The sequence below is a fragment of the Pteropus medius genome, unplaced genomic scaffold (assembly GCF_902729225.1).
Source record: "Pteropus medius unplaced genomic scaffold, Ma_sr-lr_union100, whole genome shotgun sequence".
NCBI classification, from domain to species: domain Eukaryota; kingdom Metazoa; phylum Chordata; class Mammalia; order Chiroptera; family Pteropodidae; genus Pteropus; species Pteropus medius.
The window spans coordinates 10,188,275-10,210,419 of NW_024344370.1; the positions used below are offsets into that span (position 1 = coordinate 10,188,275).

At 35.7% G+C, this 22,145-nt stretch overlaps 2 protein-coding genes across 3 annotated transcripts in view; one reads left to right on the forward strand and one right to left on the reverse strand.

Moving 5' to 3' along the window:
- Positions 1 to 983: 983 nt before the first annotated feature.
- SHISAL2B (shisa like 2B) lies at positions 984 to 15,469 on the forward strand. The gene is made up of 3 exons (XM_039870021.1): positions 984 to 1,174; positions 5,356 to 5,513; positions 15,310 to 15,469. The coding sequence occupies exons 1-3, from the start codon at positions 984 to 986 to the stop codon at positions 15,444 to 15,446; spliced, it is 486 nt and encodes a 161-aa protein (XP_039725955.1). The 3' UTR covers positions 15,447 to 15,469.
- Positions 15,224 to 22,145, reverse strand: part of SREK1IP1 (SREK1 interacting protein 1) — a 35,110-nt gene continuing 28,188 nt past the window's right edge. For both annotated transcript variants that reach the window (XM_039870019.1, XM_039870020.1), the window contains exon 5: positions 15,224 to 21,563. In XM_039870019.1, the coding sequence (XP_039725953.1) occupies positions 21,374 to 21,563 (190 nt within the window). In that variant the 3' untranslated portion in view covers positions 15,224 to 21,373. The remainder of the gene's footprint in view (positions 21,564 to 22,145) is intronic.

Consider the following 22,145-nt stretch of genomic DNA (forward strand, 5'->3'; position numbering starts at 1 on the left):
TAGTTGCCTCCTCTCCCATCATAAGGCTATTATTATTTTCTTTACACACCAAAGTATTGTTTGACTTATTACAATGAGCCTCCATTACTATTGTTATTTTAAAAGACTTTTGTGAACAAATGAATCATGAAAATAAGAAAACCAAACAAAAAGGGGACAAAAGAAGTTTCCGCAGCTCTGTCAAACTGATGAAGGTCTCTTTCTCTATTTCCTTTGCCTCCTCTTTTTGCCCATCTCTGAAGAAAGTCCTTACTTTCTTAACGGAATCTCTTGCCTTTCTTTTTCCGGATTAACTGAACACAATGCATGAGAAATTTTCGTTTTTTTGTCTTTGACTTTTACATTGGCAGATTTTAATGTTTCATGTGCACTTCTCAAAGAAGGGATACTTCTCAACATCTCTAGCCCGCATTCAGTGCCTTTTGTTGTGGCCACTAGCCCCAGTCCTTGGGTCAATGGCCCGTGGTGGGTAAAGCCTCCTTCAGTTCACCTCTGTTTGCGTGAACCGCACCTGCCCGTCTTTGGGCAAACAGAACTGCAACTTCGGCTTCACCTGTCCACACGGCAAACATGTCCTACACCTCCACTTTTCCCTCAGGGGAGATTTCTTTCTGGCATGGAGTGGGGACAGCTACAGTCCCCAGGCTGCTGATGAAGTAAGGGAAAGTGAAGGGGCGTCAGGAGAGCGCGAAGAAAGCAGATGGAGGGGGAAATAGAAGAGATGTGCAGGGCCAGACACCAGCACATAAAAGGACCGACCACTCAGTAGCGAGGAGAAGCGCGAGTAAGGCGACCAGACACCATGTGGCTAGGGGGAGGAGAGAGAGCAGAGGAGGCGCGCGAAGGCTGAACGCCCAGGCAGCCAGACCCCAGATCGCAACAGGGGAGCCGGGAGGAGGGGCTCGGCGGGCGCTGGCGGTGCAGTCCCAGGATAGATCGGGGTGGCAGGGGGTCTCGCGTCACCCTGCCCAGAGCCGCCCGCGATGGGCGAGGCGAGCCGGGTGTGCTCCGGCTACTACAGCCTCAACCACAGCTTCGTGGAGTCCTTCCAGTGCCCCCGGCGCGGCGAGGCGGCCGCCCTCCTCTACTGCTGCGGCTTCGCAGACCTCAAGTACTGCTGCAGCGAGCCCGGCAGCTACTTCCCCTACAAGCACAGCTACATGTGGAGCCTCAGGTGGGCAGGGCAGGAGGCTGGCGGACAGGAGGGTCTGGGGAAGAGATAAGCAGTGCCACAGAGGGAGGAGGGAAGTCACCTGCGTCCCCGCGACCCGCTCAGGTCGGCTCCCTCCGGAAGGACGCGGAGCCTCGGAGGGTGGGTGAGGGCCCTACACAGACACCTCAGTCGGGTTGGAGATGTCCCGGGAGCCGGGACTCATCCGGCTAGGGTCAGGCGGTGGCCGCCAGAGGTGTGAATCCGCCGAGGGACCACAGGCGAGGCGCGTGCGGGAGTAGCGCGGGCTTTGCGCCCAGGGCGCACCCAGCCAGCTCCCACTGGCCTGTCTCAGCTCCCCGCCCGCCTCCCCTGGGTGGACTGTTCTTCACATTCGCCGGGAACCAGTCCCAAGCAGGCAGCTCTGCTGGCGGAGGGACGAGACACACAACTAACTTGAGGAGGTTTTAATTCTTTTTTTGATTTCTTTGGGCATTTGGTGGATATGAATAGAAAGGGGCTCCTATGGGACCCATTTTAAGGCATTAACCAAGGATCAGAGTATTTTAAGTCTCTGGCAGGTGAAAAGGAATTGGCTGTATTCTTTAAAAAAACAAAAAGGTAGGGAGGTAGGGTGTGTGTGCGTGTGTGTGTGTGTGTGCGTGCGTGCAAGACACTGGGCTTTATAATTTGCCCTTTTCATTTGATCTGACATTGACCTCGAACCAAATTGGAGATCCACAGAGTTTTAGGTGCCATGGTTACACAATCTGTAGAAGCTTTCCAGGATACCCGCTTTCCCAATGCCTGAGCCATTTGGCCACTCCTGAAAAGTGAAGAGACTTTCTGAGGTGGGGTCTTTCTTGCCTCTTTTTCCTATGATGGGAATTTTACTTATTCTAGCTAGTATTTATGCAGATATTTTTCATTATGAAGTGTTTTCCCCGCCCACCCTTACACTCCAAAGGACTGGAAACTTTGAAGTTGATTCTTTCATTTTTCCTGGAGACTGAATGGGATGTCTGGATTATAGGGAAGAACTCCCACTCCTCCTTAAATTGTTTCTTACAAACCAGTTAGCTTATGTTTAGGACTGGAGAGAAAGAGGGGGAGAGCGAGAGCGAGAGAGAAGACTGCTACTAAGAGGATGAATAATTTTTATCCCAATCTCCTTGGATGATCCAGAATTTGGCATACATACCAAGTCTACAGCAAATTACTTTAACTGTTATTTCCAAAAGCAGTTTTATATATATATATATATGTAAATATATATATATATAAAAATATATATATATATTTTTTTCTGTATTGCAAGCTTCAAAAAAATCTCAGAAGGAGTGCCCACTTACCAATGAGTTTAACTAACAAAGCTGAATTGTGTCAGTTCAGAGTGGGGCAGAATCCCCCCAAATAATGACAGCTTACCTTTATTATTTAGGGAAGCAATCTATATGGCACTGGCATATTATTTGGTCTTTTTGAAAATAACATAGCAACTCAGCTCTGAGTCTTGGGAGGTGTTAACAATGGTGGCAGTGCCTCCAACAGAGACTGGCAACCCTTAAATTAAACTCAATTGGAAAAATGCCTGAGATTCTGATTCCTGACTCATTGTAAAGTGACAACAGCGGAGGCTATTAACCCTTCCTAAGGCTTCTGAACCGCTTGCCAGGGTCTTCATTCAGCACTGACAAAATGGACAGTGCATCTCAGCTCCTGGGAAATATAAAAATCATTTCAACTGATGGAATCAGTTGGCATTAAACCTGGGGGTTCTTTTAGTTTGAGCTCTGAGAACACACTGGGGAGGTAAAAATTTAGAGTTATGTTTCCCTCATATTCTTTACTCTCGAACCCCTAATTTAAAATAGTCCAACTGTGAAAAATATTCCAGAAGTCACTAGCATTTGTTCTGAGATTCTGCAGCTGCTGGAGAAAGGCACAGGTATAGATAGCTACTACCCGTAAGTGAAGTTGCTAAGTAGGAGAATTGGTGCATTAATGTGACGACAGCTTCAGACTCTTTGTCACCTCAAGGATTGGAAAGCAAACTGCCATACAGTGCTGAGGAAAGGATAATTCTCTCTTTTCTGTGTTTGGCCCACTCCCATCTCTTCCTCTTACAGATCCCTGACTTCTTAGGACTCTGGACCTATTGTACAGGACAACACATGAGTTCAACATGTGTTTGTTGAAATGAATATTTTAGGAGATTCCTAGAGCTCAATCTTTATCTAGAGGTTCACATGCGTCAAGGAACATTTCTATAAAGTGGAACTGTGACATTAAAACAGTTTTTCAACATTATGAAGAACTTCCTTTCATAACAGAAAGCAGAAAAAAAGCATGCTTTATTTTTGTTTTTCCTTCAAATAGTGTGGACCGGTTTTTAAATTGTGTACACTAAAAGCCCGCAATATGTATATTGAATTAAAATGACAATTTAACTTTTAAATTGACTAAATTGCTCTCTTACTTTGCAGATTTTAAAAAAATAACCAGGTTCTTGTTTCAGGAATCTTTCCAGTTGTCTGGCCTCCTAGCTGCCTTGTGCAGCAGATAATATTAATTAAGGTTACGTTCCCATGTGTCTTGTGTAGAGGCCTAACCATCCTTGACACAGATGACCTACAAAGTCAGCTTTGGTGCAAACAACCATAAAAGAGGAGTTGCCAGCAGCAGGAGTCTATACCTTGGGAGAGAGTGCACCAAGTGAGAGCAAACTCCAATTTAAATATGCTGACTCTAGCCACAAAATTACCTAGTCTTCACCTGTGAAGGGGAACAGGGCTGACATTTATAAACCATGCCCAAGAATCTCTGGAAGTTTAGCTCTATGTCTGTGGCTCAGGAGGCAATCTCTAAATTGCAGGGGTGCTTTATGTCCTAAAAACAAGGATAAATTGGATGAACTTAGCCCCTCACTTTTAATTCTGTTCTCCTTACTCCCAAAGCAGTGACACACCTGGCCTCTGTGCTCAAATTCTCTCTCCTTTCCCTTTTGGTACGTGTCAAATTCATCAGGGTCCTCCCTAATCTCCGAGAAACAGCGGAAGTCTACAGGCAAGCCAGGAAGATAATGAAGGAAAAGATCATTACTTTTTAATGATGATGATGACTTTTCAATTACTACAAGTGGATCAATCACCAGTAAATTATTATTCACTTCCATTTATGGAACATTTACTACATGCTAAGTACTCTACCAAACACTTAATAAGTGTACACAACACTATGGGAAGGTCAACAGAAGTATCTGCTCTTGAATAGCTTAAAATCTAATTATGTATTATATACATATGTATATATATATACACATATATATACATATGTATATACATACACATATATACATATATATGTATATTTTACACATCCACACATACATATGGTTTGTGAAAGTGATGTACATATATTTGCATATTAGTCTTTCAAGATAATTCTTTCTTTCAAGCTCCATTTCCCATTTAAAAGTATTAAGTTCACAGGTTTATGTAAACTATGTTATTTCTCAATTGATCAGCCTTATAGATAACTGTATCAGAAGGAATTACAAATTGAGCGAAGAGAAAATAATCTGATATACACTTTATTTTTAGAGAAAAGGACAAGGGTTTCTTCCTTAATGCTAGAAGCCATTGGTGTTATGGTCTTTTAGAAAGGAAAAATTCAGACTGAACAGACTTTATATAAATTTATATAACTGTTGCTTTCTTTTAATTAAACCTTCTTCTCTTTTGTAATAGTTGTGGTTTCATATATTAGTAAATGCTATCTCCCACACGTGTCTCCAAATGAAAAGTTCTACATTTCTGGTACACATTTACTTTACTACTTTTGCAAAGGCAAATGTTTTTCTACTCATCTTTTATTGGGGCACCTGATCTTACCTCCTACTATATATTAATAAGAGGTTTATTTGATTGAGATGTTTTTGAACTATCCTTAGATAATCGTTACCTTTTACCTGTCATGTGAATTCACATGATATTCTATACTAATATTAACATATACATGTATAGAGAAAATATGATAAGAATTTGATGGTAGAAAAAGGTGAGCTGTAGATTTTAATCACATACTGTTTGTACTAAAACATAATTTGGTTACAAATTCCTGAGGCAAGAAATAGCATTTAAACCTCTTTAGTTCCTATGTAAACCTATCTGTGTAACAGTCACAATGTTTTCTGTTTTCCTCAGCATTGGTGCCCTGACTGGACTGGGAATTGCTGCCCTTGTTTTACTTGCCTTTGTCATCAGCGTCTGTGTCCTTTGCTATTTATTTCTGTATACGAAGCCTCAAAGATTTGACACTGGCCTTAAACTTCAACACCTAGAGGTTTCTTCCACTCAAGAAGGTAATCAGTATCCATTATTTGTAGCCAATTACCTGCACTCTGTTCAAAAGAATAACCTGTACCTGGGTAACAGATCATACTGTTAATGAATCCTTTCTAAAATTCATTATGGGCCTGTATAAAAATTCACGAGAAATTAGGCCTTAATGATGAAATTCCTTAGAGATATTGTGCCCAAGGAAAAATAGCAGCACGATATAAATGTTCTCATGAAAAAATAATACATTGATCCAATAAATCCACTTTAATGTACTTATGTCTCTTTCAGTTATAAAGGTTTTATTCTCTTGGAATTTCTAAATTTTGTTTTTGATAGAGCCAAAGAAGTCAAATAAATAGAGGAACAAAATACCTGATGATTAATTCTCAGTGTCGCATTACTTAGATGGGTTAGTCAATGGTCAGGTAAGCAGTTATCTGCATACCTATAGTGTACAGAATTCGGAGGACGCATATAAAATAACTCAGAGACATATAAGAGAGAAAAATAAATAGAAGACAGTCTCTGTTCCTGAATAGATTATGAACTAGTTAAGGTATAGTGGTGCGTGTAGCGTGACTATAAAGTAGGAAGAAATTTTTATGTTTGGTTTGTAGAACTGGGTCTCTTGTTATCTCAGTATAAAGTGCTACACAAATACTAATTATTATTATTAAGAAATTCAGAAAAAAATTGATTATTATTATTAAGAAATTCAGAAAAAAATTGTTAAAATTTTGTGAATAAAAATTTCTATTAGTGTATCTAAAAATAACCATGAGTGTTATTTTGATATGTACATTTAAAATATATTTTAATAAATTTAAAATATATATAACATGTAGAATATATATTAGGATATATAGAGAATATATAGAGAGAATATATATATATATTTAGAATAAGACACAAATGTTCACTATCACTTAAAAAGTAAATGTTACTTTTAAAAAAATTAGAAAATTCTCTGCCCATATGTTCTATTTTAGCTGAATCCTGAAACTTATATTTATGGAACACGTGTTCTGTGATTTTATCAAATACACCACTACTGCATGACTGCATGAGCTCTAGTTTCCTTCTCTGGAGGAAACTAGGAGATGTCTCTTAGAGGGTAGCCTGTGTCACAGGGCAAGAGGCCAAGATCCTTTTGGAGTTCTCTTTCCCAAGTCTGAAGATTCCACGGCCAAATTGACAGGTCATTAGCTGAATTTAGTCAAATGGCTTAGGCCCGATTTCTCCATAGGCAAAATAAAGCAGTGGATTAGTAATTGCGAAATAATCATAAAATCAATTTTTGTCTCAGTTAGGTAATTCGAGCAATTCAGTTCTTAAATTTTACTATGAACAAGATTCACCTAGAGAGCTTGTTAGAACTATAAATTCCAGACTCTGTCTTTTAAAACAAATAGCTCTCTCCCTACTCCACCCTTGCTCCCCTCTGTCCCACCACAGAACGGCCATAGTGAGCCAGTTAAAACCAAAGTCAGGTCATGTCACTTCCCTCCTCAAAACCCTAATCACTTCCCATCTCCGCAATAGATATAGAATCTTAACTGTGACCTACCAGGGCTTTTGTGTCCTGCCCTCTCCACCCTTATTTCTCTCATCCCCTTACACCAGGTCACATTGGCCTCTTTGCCGTTCCTGGAAACTCCTGCCTCAAGACCTTTGTACATGCTGTCACCATTGTCTAGAATGCATTTCCTTTAGATACCTGCATGACTTGCACTTGCACTTTCTTTAAATCTTTACCAAAAGGCACCCTCTCAGGGAGTTCTTCCCTGTCACTCTACCTGCATTTTTAACTTCCCTTCAATATTTCATACCCTTTTCCTGCTTTATCTTTCTCTTAAGCATTTATCACTAATATATTATATATTTTAGTTATCTGTTATCTAACTTTTCTCCACTCCAACTAGAAAGTAAGTTCCAAGAAAGTAATTTTTGTCTTGTTTGCTCACTACGGTATTCCTAGTATCTTAGAACACCTAACTGAATGTTTGCTGGATGAACTGAAGGGAATAGCACTGCACGTCTATTTTGGTGATCAAAGGATCAGATTTATTGTCACCATTATAGTCATTAAACATCCATTGAGTGCTTCCTATCTACAATGCACTGCACTAAATAAAAAATTGGTTATTTTCCTGGTTTGTCTCAGGAACTGCTTCAAATGTTATTGCATGTTGGCTCTGAGAACCCAGCAACAGAATTAGTTGGCCTGTTGATTGGTCTTGTAGTCTTATTGCTGTTTAGCCGTGGAGATCAATTAACACACTCCCTATGTAGTTAGATGAGACTGCTTTCTTGCAACGAAATGTTCCCACTCTGCCCCTCTCAAAAACATATTTATCTAGTCAGCAAATTAATTCAACACATTTTTCCTGAGGACTTGCATTGGCAAGGCAGGATTCTATACGACCTGCTGCCTTTCAGCTGCTTTCAAATGAGGTGATTTTGGTCCCTTGGGTTGATTTTAAACAAATCATAGTGGAGAGCCCAAAACAAAATAGGTAATCCAAATGTCACTGGAATAAGAAGAGAAAATGGTTTATATTTGAAAGTGACCCTTTGAAGTGATAATTAAAAACCGCCGTTGTGCCATTGTTAAATATGCATGCTTCCACTACAGTGATTCTCCCACCTAGGAATGGATGCTGGTGTGATGGCAATTGAGAAAAGCCTTTACTTCATTTAAGGAATGCCTTAAAGGTTAGGAATGTGATAAATGTTTGCATAATAATCAAGCAAGTAAATATATATAGAGGAAAGTTGGTTTCACCAGCTACCACTCTTTTCTTTCAAAACTTTCTATACGTAAGAGGCAACCTCTCATAATTTTGAATTAATTTTTATAACAGAGATTGTTTTCATTACAGGCAATTTGAATGGTCTTGAGGGAAATGTGGGGATTTTTTTTGTGTGTGCACATATTAAAACTGGCTTAGGGCATTGGACTTTTTTGTTTTTATAAATGACAATAAATTTAAAAGTCTAATTGTAAACAATTTTGCCAAGAATTTTCGTTCATGTGTCTTTATTCTATTGGGTTTCATTCTTTTCAATGCATATAATTGAAGGCTTTATACATTTTGAATTGATCCTGAAGGAAGCAAGTGACTGATAGTGACTGTAAAATTTAATTGGGCTACTTCCAGGGCTCATTTTGTAGAGAGGTCCAATTGCTAAGCAATTGATTTGCCTTTAAATTGTGTGCCACAATCATTTTCTTCCTTTTTAACTTTTGTGTTTTGAGTTATGCGTGTTTCAAATGCTAACGTTTAGAATACCACAGCTTGTAAATTGTGCTTTATAGGACAGACATATAGTTTTGAGCAGAAGATGGCTGTGTGAAGGGCGTCTTTCTGAGAGTGAGGGCTTATTTCATAAGATGTGGAAGAATTAATGCCTAATAGAGGAGAAATGAAAGGGGTGAGTGAAAGCAGATCCCTGCTTTTCAAACTTTTTCACTGGAGAATCCTTAAAGGCAGACAAGAAAGGAACTTGTGCCTCTAGAATTCCAAGGTCTCGAGTGAAAAGATCTGCCTTAAGTCTCATGAGCTTTAAATTATTTGAAGTTGCCCATTTTATTTTTTTAAGTTTATGGGAATCGTCAATTTGACTGCATAATATAATGCCTTATTTTACTCTAATTGTATCTTCTTCTTTCCATATCTGAGTAAAATAGATGCTCTAGGAAGATAAAACCTAATCACCCTGTGGTTTTGAGTATTCATTGACACCTTGCACTTGTAGATATGGGTGGAGAATTGAGGAGAGGGAGGATTCTTAGATGCAGAATTTGTGATGAAAATTAGAGGGGCAGATATTAGCAGAGCTGCCTGACACACATAAATAGTACAGTTGTATGGGACTAATAGACAACTCCAAGCCTCTATTTGGTGGTTTCTTTTATAAAGGCAAGTGATATAAATGAAAAAAGGGCAAGCTAATCAGCAGTAAGACACAGTTGTCTAGGAGAAAAACATAAATTAAATATGGACTACTCAGAAAAAAAGCAAATTGTAGATCATATCATTTATTCTTCCTGTGAGCAAACTAGGACTTGGACCAGCTCAGAATGGTCTGCTATAGTTCTTCTTAGAGGACACCCTCACTCTCCCGTTAAAAACAAAAACTTTCTTTCAATTCACTTTAATTGTAGGAAAATTAGAAAATATAGTGAAACAAACAAACAAATAACATCATCCATGATCCCACCACACAGAATAATACCTATTAACACCATGGTGAATATTCATGGATTTTTTTTCTATGTGTCTTTAGATGCATGTACATAACAAAATGGGTGGAAAATGAGTCTTCTAACACGACTTTTTTTTTCCACTGAGCAATATTGATCTTTGTTTGCCATTAAATAAATACCTTCACCATCATTTTTAATGGTTCTATTTTATTACCTTGATGGAGTCCTATTTTTATTCTTATTTTGATATAATTTCATACTTCTAGAAGTACAAATATAGAGAAGGCTGTATACCTTTTCTTGGATTTACTAATAGTTAATATTTTGCCTCATTTTTTTCATCATTGATTTTCTCTTGATGTATATTTTCTGAACCATTTGGAAATAATTTGCAGCTATCATGCCTTTTAACCATAAATATTTCAGTATGTATTTCCTAAGAACAAGGGTTTCTTACGTAATTATAGTATATTTATCAAAGTCAGGAAGTGTAACATTGATACAGTAATATTATCTAATCTTCAGTTTATATTCAAATTTTCCCAATATCCTTAAAAGCTATTTTTTTCTTTCTAGGATCTAGTCCAGAATTATATCTTGTAAGTAGCTATTGTATTTCTTTAGTGTCCTTTGATCCTCAGCCTTTCTTTGTCTTTCATGATCTTGGCATTTTTGAAAAGTAAAAGCCAATTATTTTATACGGTGTCCCTCAATTTGTTTGTCTGATGTTTCTCATGATTGGAAGGAGATTATACATGTTGACAGGAATACCACAGAAGTTATATCCTCAGGGCATTGTATCAGGAAATACATAATATTGGTTTGTCTCATTATTGGTGATGTTAACTTGGATTCTCTGGTGAAGGTTGTATTTGCTGGGTTAATTCATTGAAAAGTCACTATCATTTCCCTTTGTCATTACTAAGTAATTTGTTGGGGGAGGGGTACTTTGAAACTATGAAAACATTCTGTTCTTCCTTAAATTTATACCTACCTATTAATGGCTAACTGAATATTTTCATTTAAAATTTCAAAATAATTTCAAATTATTCTACTTGTAAAATGTTGATTTCTAAACTCATCATTCCTTCTACATTTATTAGTTATTCAACTCTAGGAAAAGCTTTCTCCTTCTCTCCTACTTATTTACCTATTTGTTTATTTATTAATTTCAGTATGGACTCAGATTCTTTATTCTAAAATATTCTCTTACTAGCATTTACCGTTGTCCTTGAGTTATCTCAAATTTAGCTTGTGGAAGCCACTTTAAATTGGGTCCTGTGTCCTTTTGAAATGTGTCCATCATTTTTTGAGCACTTCTTTGCTTTCTGTCACAAGATGTTCTAGGGCATCCTGTACTCTCCTTGTTCCAGCCCTGGAATTGCCATTTCTCCATGAAGCCTGGTTCATTTTAGTTGCGAATGGTATTTAGCAACCAAAGTCTGGGTTTACCAAATTTTATTAAATTAATGACTTTGAACTAGCTTCCATTTTCCTCTCTTATGCACAAATGTTGAACATTTAAGTATTTCCTTAACATAAATCCCTGGGAGTGAAATTGCTGACCAAAGGATGGGCACATTACTAAGGCTTTGGATACAAGTTGCTAACTGCCTTCCAGAAAAATACTATTTCATGGGTATTATTACTTCAAAAATGTAGATTTTACTTATTTCATTGAGAGAAATAATGTGGTATTTTATTTTACCTAATTAGGAGTGAGAGTGGACATTTCATGGCTTTGTATGAACTTTCCATACAGCAACCAAACTCTTTTCACATGTATTGTAAATGTTTTTCAGTCATTTCCTTTTTAATTTTGTATGTGTCCATTTTTCAATTTCAGTTCTCCTTTTGTGATTTCTTCCTTTATTTTCATACTTAGAAAGTTCTCACCTCAGTATAAGATATAAAGATATTCACTTATTATCTTCTAATACATTTATTCATTTGTTTTTAATATTTAAATCTTAAAATCCTGGAATTTTAATTTTGGTGCAAAGTGTGAGGTAGGGATCTGCCTTTATTTTTATTTTGCAAATAATGAGCTAATTGTCCAAATATTCATTGGATAATTCATCTCTCTCTTGTCAATTTAAAATGTCACCTTTGTCATAAACGAAATTCTTATGTATACTAGAATGTTTTTAGATTTTTTGTTCTATTATCAGTCTGTTTATTAAGCTAGTAATATACTTTTAAAATTATTGTAGCTATATAGTTTATTTTAATATCTCATTAGGCAAGACTTTTTCCTCTCTCCCATTATGATTCTTTTCCAGTTTCTTGTATGGGTCAGGCTTCCAAATAAACTTATGAATCACACTATCAAATTTTTAAAAATCAAGTGGTATTTTGATCGTTTTTGTACTCAATGTATGGATAACTCTGGGAGATATTTTTCTTAGTAGGCGTAACACTCCTTCAACAAATTCTGCTTAAAATTCATCAATTAGGCTGCCAAATTATTTCATAATATCATTCTTCATTTTGGAAAGGCTTTAAGAATTCATTGAGATCTTAGTAGAAGACCAGGTAATTTGAATTCAATGGCAGAAAAGGCCACTTGTGTCTCCTAAAGGGACTTCCTAGTTAAAATGAGCCTGGAATTTCCTATGACAGTTTTTGTCCTGGAATGTAGATAATCAAATTGCTCAGCAGAGCTCAGGGCACAGGGTTAGGCTATCCTAGCTGATGTTGGAACCAAAATGAAAACTAGAACTCAGTCTCTCATTGTGAAAACTCACTTAAAGGAATTAAAATATTAGCTAAATTTCTTTGTGAGTTAACTTAGTCATCAATATAAAAATTTAGCATTGCAGAAAAAGAAAGGAAAAAAAGGCCAATTGTGAAAAAAAACAGAGTAGGAAAAGCATTTCTGGATAGAACTTACCTTGACTCATTCACAGGTGGGCAAAGCAATAGGGCAAGTCTAAGACTCGAACTTTCACAATGAATTTTTAGCTATATTTACATGAGATACCTATATATATCCTTGAGGGCACTGAACGGAGAGGTCAATAGATCAGCAGGTTACTTACTAGTCAAGTTTTGCTCACTTTATGATTTACCTCAGATCTACTCTTGTGCATCATGTTAAATTTAAAGGGAAAACAGCCTCTTGCAAACAAACAAACAAAAAGCCCTTTTAGGGTGTAAATTTAAGATTGCTTGTTTCCACTAGAAGGAACTGTGGGATGAGTGGGATGTATTTATTATTTCCTACTAAATAATAAAGTAATCCAGCAGATTAGTAATTAGAAGCTGCTGTAGGACTGCAGAACGGTAACACAGGTCCCAGGATATAGGCAGACAGTGGCAGGAAAGTTCAATTACAATTCTGCCAGATAGCAAGGAGCTGAAGACCAGCCGAGGTCCCCAGCATTTTGTTGTCGTTGTTTCAAAATGGCAGGCAAGAACAGAATTCATAGAAGAGCTATAGAATAAACGGATCTCTGAGGAATGGTTCTGAAAATGAATGCAAAATTTGTTATCAAAAAATATATATCGGCCTAGTTTGTGATGAGGATTAACGGAAAGATTTTATTTGATGAATGATTTAAATGATGGCAAAGGCTAAAGCTTTAATTTAAATGCCAGTCTGAGAGATATAGGATTAAAGGAAAGGTTGAGATTTACATATGACCAGACCCCCCTCCTCCCCCCAAAAAGAATGAAAATGGAAAGTGAGCTGCAGAAAGAAAAAATGTCAAGCTAGGAAAGCATAGAGATGTTGGGTCTTTGCAATCTGCACTCAGGTAAAGAAAAGGAGGAATTAAATAAGAAAAATCCTTTGTGTGTAACAAATCCCTTGGGAGCTCGATGAAATTCCAGATTTATTTAAAATCAAATCCATATTGTAATCTAGTGACAGGAAAGAGGCAGCTGGTTTTATCCCTACTTTGTTAGTTAAGAAATTAGTTTCTACTTATTAAAGCAAAACTTGGAAAAGCTTGAGGTTCCTGGGGACTTTTCCTTCTTTCTCTTTTAAAATCCTTCCAAAAGGATGCAGTTAGCTCAACTCTGTTACCACTACAGCCCAATTCATTGCAGTTATTTTTCTGTACGTCCAATTACTCCAACTTACCAGAGGGATACACACTGATTTTAATAAGCTGCAGGAAAAAGCGAACATCAGGGATATTAACTTGCTATTCAAAGCTCCTGCTTCAAATGATGTTTATAGCAAATCTTTTTCTGTTCGTGTAGCAAGCTGGTTTTGTTAGAACTGCCTTGTCTTCATAGGCCAATCTGAGAAACAATTTTTGTAACTACACTGGTTAGAAAGATCCAGCGGCCATGGAAACAACAAGTCAGGGCTGGAGAATGGGGATCTTCACATGTCTTAGATGAAGAAAAATCTATAATACTGGCCTGTACTTTGCAAGACTTTAAGTCTCTGAGGGCAGTAGTCAGGTTAGTGAACTCTTTCAGTTGTTGCCAGGAAAATGCATAATGGAAACTAGAGCTATCAGAATGGAGATGACAGAGAGAACCTCAAAGTAAGTTTAGAAATAATTTCCCGAGTTAATTTACCATAAAAAAATACAAAAAGGAAAACTGAATGTGACAAGGTAGATAAAAACACCTTGAAAATCTGATTAAAATATTGTGAATTTAAGTATGTAAAAAGCTTTCAGAAACACATTAAGGACTTGAATTAAACATTAGTTTTCAGACTTTCAGGAATTCTAATAAAATATTTAAAGAAATGATCATATAAGATACAAATGCTACACAGGTAATACAAAACTGATTTACATCTTATATCTTTGATCTTTTATATCTTTACCTGCTATGATACTGAAGAGTACAAACAACACATTTTCCAAATATTACATGAGGAAAATAGTAAATGCTTAAGTATGTAGTAGTTAAATTTGAATCAAATATGTTTTTGAAAGTCTACTTTGCAAATAACAGTCAAGAACTGATCAGTTTATCAAATTTTCATGCCAGCTTTCCCTACTATATTTATCTTAAACAGTTTTGCTTGCTGACTGGGCAAAGGAATACTTTCCAGGCTAGAAAATGATGTGCCTTCAACAAATGAACTTTAAAAAAATCAAATTATATGGTGGAAACATCATGATGGATATTTGGAAGTAGAATATTATTTTACCACCGAAAAAGTTCTCTATCCTTGTGCACTCTGGACTTATATTTATATATGAGTGAATGAGATTGTAGTACAAATATCTTTTTTAAAAATTTTATCTACATTGATTATGATGGCAAAGCTTTAAAGAATGTTGGAAATTATAATGATTGGCTTTAGTATAGTTTTGTTGACTTTATGCATAGGGACAGTCACACTTTTATTAAACAACCCATAAAACTGGTACCTTCTTAACAGATGTGTGGTTTCTCCCATGGAAGCACGGTGAAGGAAAGGTTAGTATGGAAATAAAATTTGTACTTCTGCTACTGAATATTTCCCTCATTTGACTTTCAAGAAGAAATGCTAAAAAACAAGTTTGAAATAATTCAGCTCTCAATCATTCACATCACATTCTCAAGACATTTTCAATATTGCTACAAAGTTTATTTAAGTCAAATTTTATGTCATAATTTCACATAATTATTTCATTTTGTTCTATTTGCAGGCAACTCAAATAGGAAAACCAAAGCCCCCAATTCAAATGCAGCATCAAATTCAACAAATGAAACATCCTATGAAGCTGATGATGTAATTCAAGAAAAAACGATGGATACAACACAAATCAACATTGTGTATTATTAAAAATCCTGTGTTGTAAAAGTTCATTGGAAAGATGAAACAATAAAAATAAAGAGTGCATTTCAAATAATTTGTAATAATAATTTTCAAAAATTTGCCACCCACTCACAAAGCAAGACACAGATGTATTTTTTATCATTCAATTAATTTACTGAATACCCACTAAGGGTTGATAGTTTTTTATGTGTGTAAGTTTACATTAATTTACTAAGATCTTTGTACATTACATGAAATTATCCTAATACTTCAGGAGACATTTAAAAAAAATTTGGTATTCTTATTTATTTTTCAATTGCAGTTGATATTTAATATTTTATATTAGTTTCAGATGCACAGCATAGTGGTTAGACATTCACATAATTTATGAAGTGATCACCCTGATTAGTCAAAGGATTTATCCATAACATAGACAAGTAAACCTATCTCAGTGAGGAACGATAAGAAATTTATGTCACATTACCAGCATTTCACAACTTTTTGGTACTTAGAGGCAGTTACTTTTCTAAGAGATGGTACTAGATAGGTAGATTTCAGGGAGAATGGTCTTATAAACTAGAGGTGGCATGCCAGTCTCTTAGATATCAACCCACGCCTTTTTTAGAGGATTTGCTGGACACACAAACAACAATAATGCCTTTATAAAAGCTAACATTCAGTAACAAAATGTGTCACATTGGATAATCTGCATAATAAATATTTTCTGCATGCCAAAGGATAACCATAACAAAAATCCTTCACTGCTAAAGTTCCTAAGGAATTTCTATAATGAAAGTTAGACAAACAAGTTCTCTGATACCTAAGGCTATTGCAGTAATACCACTTAGACATCTAGAAATAAAACTACAGTTTCTGCAAATTGCAATTGTCTTAAAAGATATTTTTTCTTATGTGCGATTGCTATTTTAAGAACACAGACCTGGTTTTATAATGGAATTCAATAGGAAAAAAGGATTAATTTTAACCTGGCTGTACTGAACACATCTATTATGTTGTATAAAGTTTCTGTAGTTGAAAGATTAGCTTTTCAAAGTGTGATGAATATAGCTTCTTGTCTGACAGGAAAAAAAAAAAAAAAAGGAATGCCTATTGGTCTCAGGCATGCAAAGCTCAAGATTAGAAAATTTTGATCATTAGCTTGTCAATATTTCTACCAAGAACTGAGGATATCTTTTAAACCAGTACTGTCCAGTAAGAGTTTCTGAGAAGATGGAAATGTTCTTTCTACATTTACATTGTCTGGCATGATAGCCACTAGCCACATGTGGCTACTGGGGACTTGAAATGTGGCCAGTGCAACTGAAGAAATACATTTTGATTTTATTTAATTTAAATAGCCACACATGTCTATATTGACATCATAGTTCCAGATTATCATTGCAACAGCCTACTGCCGGTGTTAGATTTCATGTTCAAAAAGAACACAATTTTGCCAATGTTTAAATATTAAAACTGCTTAGAGTACATTCACGGTTTGAAAGTTGAAACATTACTATTTTAAAAATGACATTTTATGTGGTCATGAAAGCAAAGAATTCTCGTTTTTTCTGTGAAAACACATAAAGCATTTGTGGTATTTCTTGATCTTTTATCCAGCTTGACTAAAAAAAAATTAAAAATCCCAGAAAAATCAGCTATCTTAATACACAGATATTAACAATCATATTATTAATTAGATGTTGCCTTATGAAAATCCGGGCTGAGAAAGTCTAGTTAAGGCACTGGCACAGTTCTACTTTTGTTGCTCAGGGGCAAGGGCAGATATCATGAATGACACAAACAGCAAGAGACTGGAAACCCAGGGCCAGCAAAATGCTCACGGTCCCTCAGACTCCTCCTAGCCTGTGGGCAGGCATGGGGCCAGGCATGGTTGGATGCACCATGGGTGTGCTCTGAGAGAGGCATCCCAGTTCTCTGGAACTCTGCATATTTTAGAGGAGTTGGGAGAAGACAAATGAGGTCAGAAGACCCTGGGCTCTGTAACTGGGATTATCTGCAAGTGGTATAAGAAACCTACTGTTCTTGGATGCCAACTGCCCAAGAAGGCTGCATCCCAGCACTAGTATCAGTCGGAGTCCTTGAAGCACTCCCAGCTAAGCCAGGTTACCTGAGGGAGAGCCATAGAATGTCAGTCAAAAATAATCTAAAATAAAATTAAAAACACATTTCAAAGTATGTGCATATTCATATAATTCTGGGGATAAGTCTGATAATACAGTAGATTTCTGTTTTTAGAAGACTTAAGTCACTAATATTTGGTAATAAAGAGATCTTAGAAAAGTGGGTCTAGAAGAAGAGTACAAATAATGACATAAAGATTCAAATTATTTTCTATGTGGCCTTCTAATGAGAGCAATTTCATCTTCAATTTTATCTTTTAAAACTTGTGGAATTGAATTATGAAATGGATGAAACCAAACTCCAATAAAAATTATTTGTTTCCTTAAAACTCTCTATTGGTGTCTCATTGTTTATAAATTAGAGTCCAAGTTCACAAACATGGAACATAAGACCTCTTTCTTTTGTTCCTGAGAACATAGAATGTTAGTCTCAATTCCTACCACTTCCTGCCTCACATATTCCTTGTAATTCTTGACACACATACCCCCAAACTTTTTCTACTGTGGTCTTTGTTCACAGTATCCACTTGGTCAGGAACTGTCATAACTGCCACCTTCTGCTTCAATCAAAATGCACTTCAGGCATTACTAAGTGGCCTCTTTTGACTTCTCCAAACTAGGTTAAGTACCCCTCTGTGTTTCTGTAAACCCACATTCAGGTCAATTACTGGCTGTATTTATACACAATGATTCTGCTGTTTTCTGTTTCTCCTACCAACTAAACTGTGAACCTCTTCATGGAAGCAAATGAATCTTTTTAATCTCTGTATCCTCAGTACTTAGCGGAGTGTTTGCCATGCTAGGCCCTCGACAAATGTTTGTTGAAGAAAGAACTCAATGGCATTTTTGTCAGCACTAGTAGTAACTCTTCAACCTAGTTTAATTGAAGGTGACATAGGGTTATGTAATTTTAGAGTAGTAAATATAGACACATACTGTTGTTTTACTACTTATTTGCTGATGTTTTGGCCTCAGAGAACCAAAGATGCAAACAGATCTCTATTAAGAGTGAAGAACTGGGGATACCTCTGACAGATTTTAGCCAACAGATGATATGGAAAAAAGAAATAGGGAATTGTGTGGGGGGTAGGTCCATCAGCTCAAAAGCAATAGCCCCAAAGTGTTCAGATAATCTGGTTACAGATATAAATCTAAACATAAACTCTGCCTGCATCTAGTGAAAATGACATACATTTGGTGGTAAGGATCCCCCTCAAATATTGATTATCTGCTTAAAGAAGTTGAATATGTTTGACAGATGTATTAAAAAGTTCAACCCTTACCATCACAGAATGCTACCTGCTTATCTGTAGTAATTTCTAAAGTGGATACTACTACTTGAATTTAGTAAAATATTGATACTCATATATATTAAGGTCTGGAAGGGATCTCAGAGATAATTTGGTACAATATAGATGAAAGACACCAAGGCCCAGAGAAGCTAAAATGACTTTGCTGAAGATCACAGAGGTAGTTAGAAAGTACAGGATTTTTTGGATTTTTACTATTAAATTCAGTTTTCCTTCTGCTACATACTGCCTGAAAGGAAACTTCACTATTTTTCCCCTAAAATAGCCAGTGAGATTTGCATCCAATCCCAATAATAACAAGATCGCTTTAGAAGAAAATTACTTAGAAAAATAAATGAATGTTATTCAGATGAGATATTCTATAAACTAATCTCAAATGATGAAAAATTTACTTAAGAATATTTCTAAGATTGTGAAAAATAATTACTGAGAATTAAAATCTTTTAATTTGCATGTTATATTAGTTAATGAAGGCCGAATTTTATATAACTCTTCTGAACCATTATTGTGTCACCATTCAGAAAACAAATACAAAGAGCCAAATAATAACTCATTAACAGAAATAAAATTTACAAATTAAACTTAAATTTAAATAAATATTAAATTAACTCTGTTCACTACAATTACTATCATTTTTAACCATGTCATACACTAAATGGAATTAGGCCATCCTTTTGCATGCAGCATTTTCGAATCATTTAAAAAACTTTTTTACTTATTATTTTTTATCTTGATAGCCAAAGAACTATATTTTTATAAAATAGTCTTCAAAAATACATAAAGTAAATCAAAGGAAAAACAAACCTAATAGCCCCACATTTCTCTCCAAATAACTGACTGAACTATTTAAAAAAAAAAATTTCTTTTTGAGGAGGCCATATGACTACATTAGGTTATGGAAAAGCTAGCCGTGTGAGAGCTTCCATGGCTATAATGCTAGAATAGGGATGTGGGTGTAGCATCCCTAGAATTAGAGCATGGTAAGCAAACGTAAGAGGAGCTATGAGGCCTCCCCCAGTCTTACTGAGGTCGTGTCAGGCAGGGTTGTTAGGTAAAGAAAGAATCAGTACACCTTTCTTTAAATTCATCTGCAGCCATGTCTGTGGATTACAAATTTGAAAATTTATAATCGAACCACAGTGCGGTACTTGCAACCTTTGGTGTTGTGCCATGATAACTGATTGACTTTTGATGCTGCTACAATAATAAGTATTTAACTTACTACTGGGCATAGGGGATACCCAAGTGTTAAGCATAGCAACTAACACTAATCATTGTTGAAATTAAAACTGTAAGAAACATTTACATCTACTAATATGCGTTTGAAAATGCCTACCTATATAAAATTTCCATTGTTATAGAAAGACTTTCATGATGCAACTCCCTGGTTTTTAAATTTTAAAAAGTACAGAATAAAATTCTTAATCCTAAATTTTTGTCACTGCTCCTGAGATTTATGACTGAAGGAAGAGTGGAACACCTCAAACTGGTCATTTATGAAACCATAAATTCAATGTGAAACCTGCTTTAAAACTACAAATTATTTCAGACAAATAAATATATATGTTCACATTTATAAAAATTATCCACATTACTCATAGAAATAAGCTTTATAAAATTTACATACTGAATACAATAACAATCAATTCTAATGAAGATTTAGCTGTCATTCTTCTAAATAAAAAGTGCTGTGTTTGAGGTATCACTTTACGACATGCCAATATGGCACATTTGTAAAACAACCCAGGAGTCAATCTTAAAAACCCTGTCCAACACAGCATCATCTCTATTGGATGAACAGGCTGAACTAGAAGAAATATTTTAATTGTTATAAAAACAAAAGAGGGGGGTATTAGAAACTCTGCATGTCATAAAACTGTGAAACTTTGTTATAAATATTTTCATTATCATCTTCCTGCTAACACCATTCATTCATTTAAAAAGTCCTGGTCAAGACCAATAAAGCAGCTTCATCTCCTATGACATCCAGAAGAAGGCTAAAGGTTTAAAAATTACAGTGAAGAATTTCACTATCTTCATACATTATCATAGGCTATAAAAAGGTATTCAATTTATCAGTGTCAAGAGCAAAGCATTATCTCCTACCTCACTGTATCATTGGCAGGTGAACACTTGATTTAGCAATACTCATTAACTGCTAGGTAGATTATCCGTGTTGACTTTAGTAAAGCCATTTACAATAATTTATGAAGCAATAACACTAGTCAGACATACAAACAAATACCAAAAAGGATGTGTTTTGTGTATAGATATCCATACTTGGGGCACGGTTACCAAGTAATAACACTGATTCAATACTTTAGAGTCATAACACATTAAAAATATATTGCCAGAGGATAATGGTCCCATATACATAAAAAAAATGTCTATATAGAAAAGATTGTGATTTATTGCAAAGCATAATTATATAGCAAATTCCAAGAAAGGGCAAATGATTTTCGAAACAAATTTAAAAATTTAATGGCTTAAGCCATAGCCTCAGTTACTTTTTGGAGACTTCAGAACTATTAGGGGTGGAAGAATGCTTTTCCTTTTTTCTTTTCTTTTTTTCCTTTTTGTGATGTTTTCCCTTTTTTGACTTATTCTTTTTCTCTTTTTTCTTTTCTTTCTTCTGATATTTTTGTTTCTTTTGTTTTGAAGTGTCTTCTTCAGTGGAACTGGATGAATAAGACCTACGGGTAATAATATATACTGACTGATAGTTGCATTAATAGCCGATAGGTAAATTTAAATGGGATTTGAACTGCCTTAAATTCTTCCTGGAGCAAAGTGGAGGTATAAACAGAGAAACTCGAAATGTGCTTTATATATTTGTATTCTCTTAAAATGCCGAATTTAGAATTTTTGCCACTTGGTCACAGAAACTAAACTGACAAAACAAATACCTATTTCATTCAACTCTAGTAATAAATTTTAGATTCAGTAAGGATGAAATGGTTTTTCTGATTTTCAGTTTTTTATCCTGTTGTACCCTTCGAAATCTTGTAAGAAAAAAGAAGTGGCATTTACAAAGTCTTGTTATGTACACAATTCACTTGTGCATGTAACAACTTGCTAGCATATTCTCTTAAAAGAGCCACAAAAGAATGCAATTATATAAAAAGGGCTGTAATTATACATCTGTATAAATGGATGGAAGATGGAAATTAACAAAATAAAAACATTTTTGTTAATTCTTTTAATTTTTCAAGTTAAAGTACCTGATTCTTCTAGATGCAGAGTGATACAGATGAACACTTGCATTCCAAAATAAT

Excerpts from the sequence above, each read along its gene's own strand:
- SHISAL2B (XM_039870021.1), top strand. The coding sequence starts at position 984 with ATGGGCGAGGCGAGCCGGGTGTGCTCCGGCTACTACAGCCTCAACCAC. Across the intron at positions 1,175-5,355 it reads AGCTACATGTGGAGCCTCAG|CATTGGTGCCCTGACTGGAC; the intron begins GTGGGCAGGGCA and ends TGTTTTCCTCAG. Across the intron at positions 5,514-15,309 it reads GGTTTCTTCCACTCAAGAAG|GCAACTCAAATAGGAAAACC; the intron begins GTAATCAGTATC and ends TTCTATTTGCAG.